General features: G+C 32.9%; 1 protein-coding gene across 1 annotated transcript; it reads right to left on the reverse strand.

The window, feature by feature from the left end:
* Window positions 1–1,393: 1,393 nt before the first annotated feature.
* Window positions 1,394–3,943, reverse strand: LOC147807154 (uncharacterized). Its single transcript, XM_087168794.1, has one exon. It carries the CDS (start codon window positions 3,941–3,943, stop codon window positions 2,222–2,224), a length of 1,722 nt encoding a protein of 573 aa, XP_087024920.1. The 3' UTR covers window positions 1,394–2,221.
* Window positions 3,944–4,297: the final 354 nt, after the last annotated feature.

The raw sequence follows: 4,297 nt of genomic DNA on the forward strand, positions 1-4,297 counted from the left end.
ATTATCGTTCTTTTTCTTGCCATATTTTTTACAGATTATTGATAAGTTAATTCACCTTCTGATCTATACTTACCACTTACTACACGAATTTACACTGGTGCCCCGGACAGAGAATTTATACTGGTGACAACGAACTGTGAATTATGCCGAACACGAATGAAAGTGAAACTGGCACTACTGAATTGGCTCGAGTTGCCGTAAAATGTCCACAATTTTGGAAAGATGATCCTATCATCTGGTTTTCGCAAGTTGAATCGCAATTCATTACGAGTGGAATAACACAAGACAATACAAAGTACCATATTGTCGTTGCATCAATCGAAACTGAAATCTTGGCGCAAGTAAGTGATATAATTACTTCACCTCCAGTTAATGATATGTATAATGAAAGAATATAAAGTACCAGGACCGGAGGTTATTGATGAAATCAGAAAATCGAGGTTGTTGTATGCAGTCTGACTGATGTATTGCCTTGTTTTTGTTCGTTTGATTTTGGCAACTTATTATTATTTATGTAGAAAATATATCAATAGAAGTGCTCTTTTTTTTCCGTCTAAGTTTGTCTTATGTTATAATCTTTATTAAAATATTTCTTTTTCTCAAAAATGATTTGTTTATTTACAATTGTAATTTAATTTCAACACGTTATCAGCACGACGCTCTGTGTAAATAAATTTTAGAAATTCGGATCTAAGAAGATAGGCAGCACAATAATAATCGCCGCTATGGAAGAATACAAATTGAAGAAGTTGAACGGCGAAAATTATCATGCATGGGCAATACGTGCCCGTGCACTGATGGTGCAGAAGAAATGCTGGGAGGCAGTTGATCCTGGCTATGGACTTGCTGAAATGTCCGAAAATGAGAGAAAGAAAAATGATGAAGCTTTAACTCTAATGTTCTTGATTGTAGAAGATACGTTTTTGGATGATATTGGCGACTGCGCCAAAGCGAGGGACGCATGGATTGTATTGAAGGATATGCATACCAAATTTGGCTTACTGCATGTTTTACAATTAATGATGGACTTTTTTAACATTACCTTGAAGCCTGGTGAAACAATTCAATCATATTTGACGAGATTGATTGAAATACACCGAAAACTGTCGAGTGGTGGTTACGCTTTCACCGACCGAGAAGTTGCCCTCGTCATGTTAATAGGTCTGCCAAAGTCATACGAAAGCTTAAGGGGTCTAAGGGGTATTCGCAATGCAAGAATTTTACTCAAGAGTAGGTAATTTTCGACTGAATGTTACTTTTGGAATATTTAACTGAGAACTCCAATTTTTTTACAGTAGATAAGGAGATAATCAAATTTTAACATTCTTTAACAACATTCTTTTTAAAGCTGAAAATTATTTTTTAATTTTAAAATGAAAATAGACATATATTTCAATATTTCGAAAATTGTGAGTTTTACGGTGCGCAACATTTTGTCCAAATATCAAACACTAAATACATAATATTAATTTTGACTAACTCAAAATTAAATGTTCTTAACAGCAAACACAAAATTTGTGTTAAAAATAAGAAATTTTTATTTTTTAAAAAATTAAAACTTCAAATTTTTTAAAAATTTTCAAAATACGCACAATATTTGTATAAAATCAACATTTTACCTTTATGAAAGTAATAAAACTTGTGTTTAATTCAGATATCATCCCATAACGAGCATTTTTGAAAAATTTGAACACAATTAGACAATTAGTTTTGAAAATATCATGCGCGCAAGCTCAAAATACACAATCTGAGAAAAAAGCGTTTAAAGTCAAAATTTCATTTTCCCATTAGAAAGTCATTTATTTCATAAATAAAAATATCCAGAAATGCAAATTTTGCCATTATATTAGTAACACAATCATTTTACAGTAATTTTGCACAATTTATTTTGTACAATTGTCTTCCATATGTATTTATCATAATATTTCATAAAACTGTCAAACTGTGATTTACAGAAAGCAAGATTTAGAAAACAAAAGCTAAATTATCTAAATTCATATTAAACTGGTAAAATTAATTTAAATTATAAAATGCACATTTTTATTAAAATATATTTAAACATATAAATTTTAATACTCTTAAAATACTTCAATTGATACGAAACATTTAGTAAAAATGCAAATTATTTTACACTATTTATGAAATATAAATTCAATTTTTCAAATTATGACCTTATTTAAAAATACTTATTTAGAAATAATAATAAATACTTTTTTAAAAATTAAAACCCTCCAGATTCATACATTTTTCCTTCTTTTAATTTATACATTTCGTTAGAATGTACTATTTTCATTCGTTTGGCTCTACGAGCTTCTAACGTGGAAGCTTTTTTGCGATTTTCAGCAGTGTGCTTGTTTTTATTATCTTTGCGGAAAAACTCAACACAATTTCTTCTGTCAATTTTTACTTCTAGTTTTTCCATGAGAGACAAGAAAGACTGCATACCATCATTGAAGGCTAGCGTAGCAAAATGTGTAGCTATTTTAGCTACAGTTACACCACTTCCAAATACTTTTGGACAATATTTCCAAATTACCGAATTAAAAGACTCGTTTGCATTTTGAGTCCTTCCTCCCAAGCACTTTTTTAAGAGTTTGGGGTGGCAAAGATCGGCAAATATGGGTTTTATTTTATCCATTACCACTTTAGAAACCGAGTTTTTATGCTTGAAGACGTTGACAGTATTGTTATGAACAGCGCGATTATACGAACACCACGAGTCTTCTCCTTGAGGACAAAACATATGCATGGGTTCATCGTCTGCACTGCGGTGGTGAGCCCATACTGCCCAAACAGCTTTACGCATCTCTACTACACTGTTTGAATGCTTTCGAATAGCATTGCCGTAATAGGTTGTTAACTTTAAAACTAAAGCATCAGTCAATCTTCCTTTTCCTCCAATTGTTTTTCCATCTTTTAACTTCTGCCGGCCAAGATTCGCCTTTAGTTTTCTCAAACGTGTTCCTAGCCTCTTCTGAATATGGCCAACGCATTCGATTTTCTCAACAGGCAAGTCATTTCCATATGGCAAAGCATCTGAAATAGCAGTGAAAGTTTTACAGTCACCATCTCCTATATAATTTAGATACTTTACTCCATGCTTTGTCTCAGACCTTTTAAAAATCCTCAGCATTCCCTCAACTTCCATTTTACCAGCTGACCCAGAGTGATTCTTTCGACAGCTGGTTTTATGGCGAAGCATCCACTTGTCATATGTAGGACCAAATTTAGGGCCTTTATATGAGCTGCACCCTTTACAAAAAGAAGACATGACCTCTACGTCAACAACCTTTCCTGTTTCTGCTCCGATAAGTGAGCAAACACCAATAAGAGAAGTATGACCCCTCGTCTTCCATGTTCCGTCTCCACTTACTGTAAATTTCTCTAATTGAGACAAAACCTTTTCTTCTTGTGCAGCATTGTTCATGCTTTCTAGAGCAACTTTCTCTGCACACTGAGCAATTTTTTCATTAATAGCATCGTAGGTTTTCTGTTCTACAGGAGTGGGAAGACGCATAAATTGACAGAAAGTCTGTAGACCAGTCAGTCCATGACCGATGGTTCGCATAGCCAAAATTGCCCTTCTATTAATTTCCAGTGCATTTTTTTTAATACCAACCTTTTCTGATGTTGTGAAAGATGAAATGTTGGAGCAACTTTTACAAGTGATTTCAAAAGTAGAAGACAGTCCACGTTGAGATTTCTCACACAGCTCTATTTTACCATAACAAATAGAGCACACAGTTTTTTCTGCAATTGCAGAAAACAATAAATTTATATCCACTAAACGATAGCCTTTAAAATTTTCAGAAATTTTCTTTATGCTAGATCGCCTAGAGCAAGACTGCGATTGCAACTTTTTGCTCTTTGCACTAAGTTCTATATCTTTTTTAACAAATATTGTTTTATTATTTTCAGTATCTACAGACTTTTTTACATACATATTACCGTGAAACTTTCTTTTTTTCACTCTCTTTCCTGACCGTACTGATTTTGAATTATCCATCTATGATAACAAAAAGTTCACGCTAATGACGCTAATTTTAATCAACAAAGCAACAATCGAAAGACTGATTGTGAGAAGAGTTGAGATGTAGAAATACTGCTTGATCATAATATGTTTAAAAATATAATTATCACGTGATATTAAGAAATTATGACGGATAAGAAAGCAAAAACACGCGGCAATGAAAACAAAACTGTGAAAGTTTGCAGACGATGTTTGGGAAAGGGGCGTGGCACTTACTGTTTCGAGAAAGTGCGTTTCAGTATTTTTGTTATAACTTCGGAAATATTT

Source organism: Parasteatoda tepidariorum, chromosome 7 (genome assembly GCF_982258835.1).
Source record: "Parasteatoda tepidariorum strain Cologne lab strain chromosome 7, Ptep-v5.0, whole genome shotgun sequence".
Taxonomy (NCBI): Eukaryota; Metazoa; Arthropoda; class Arachnida; order Araneae; family Theridiidae; genus Parasteatoda; species Parasteatoda tepidariorum.

What these genes read in the sequence shown, in the direction of transcription:
- LOC147807154 (XM_087168794.1), bottom strand. Translation starts at nt 3,943, where the DNA reads ATGTATGTAAAAAAGTCTGTAGATACTGAAAATAATAAAACAATATTT.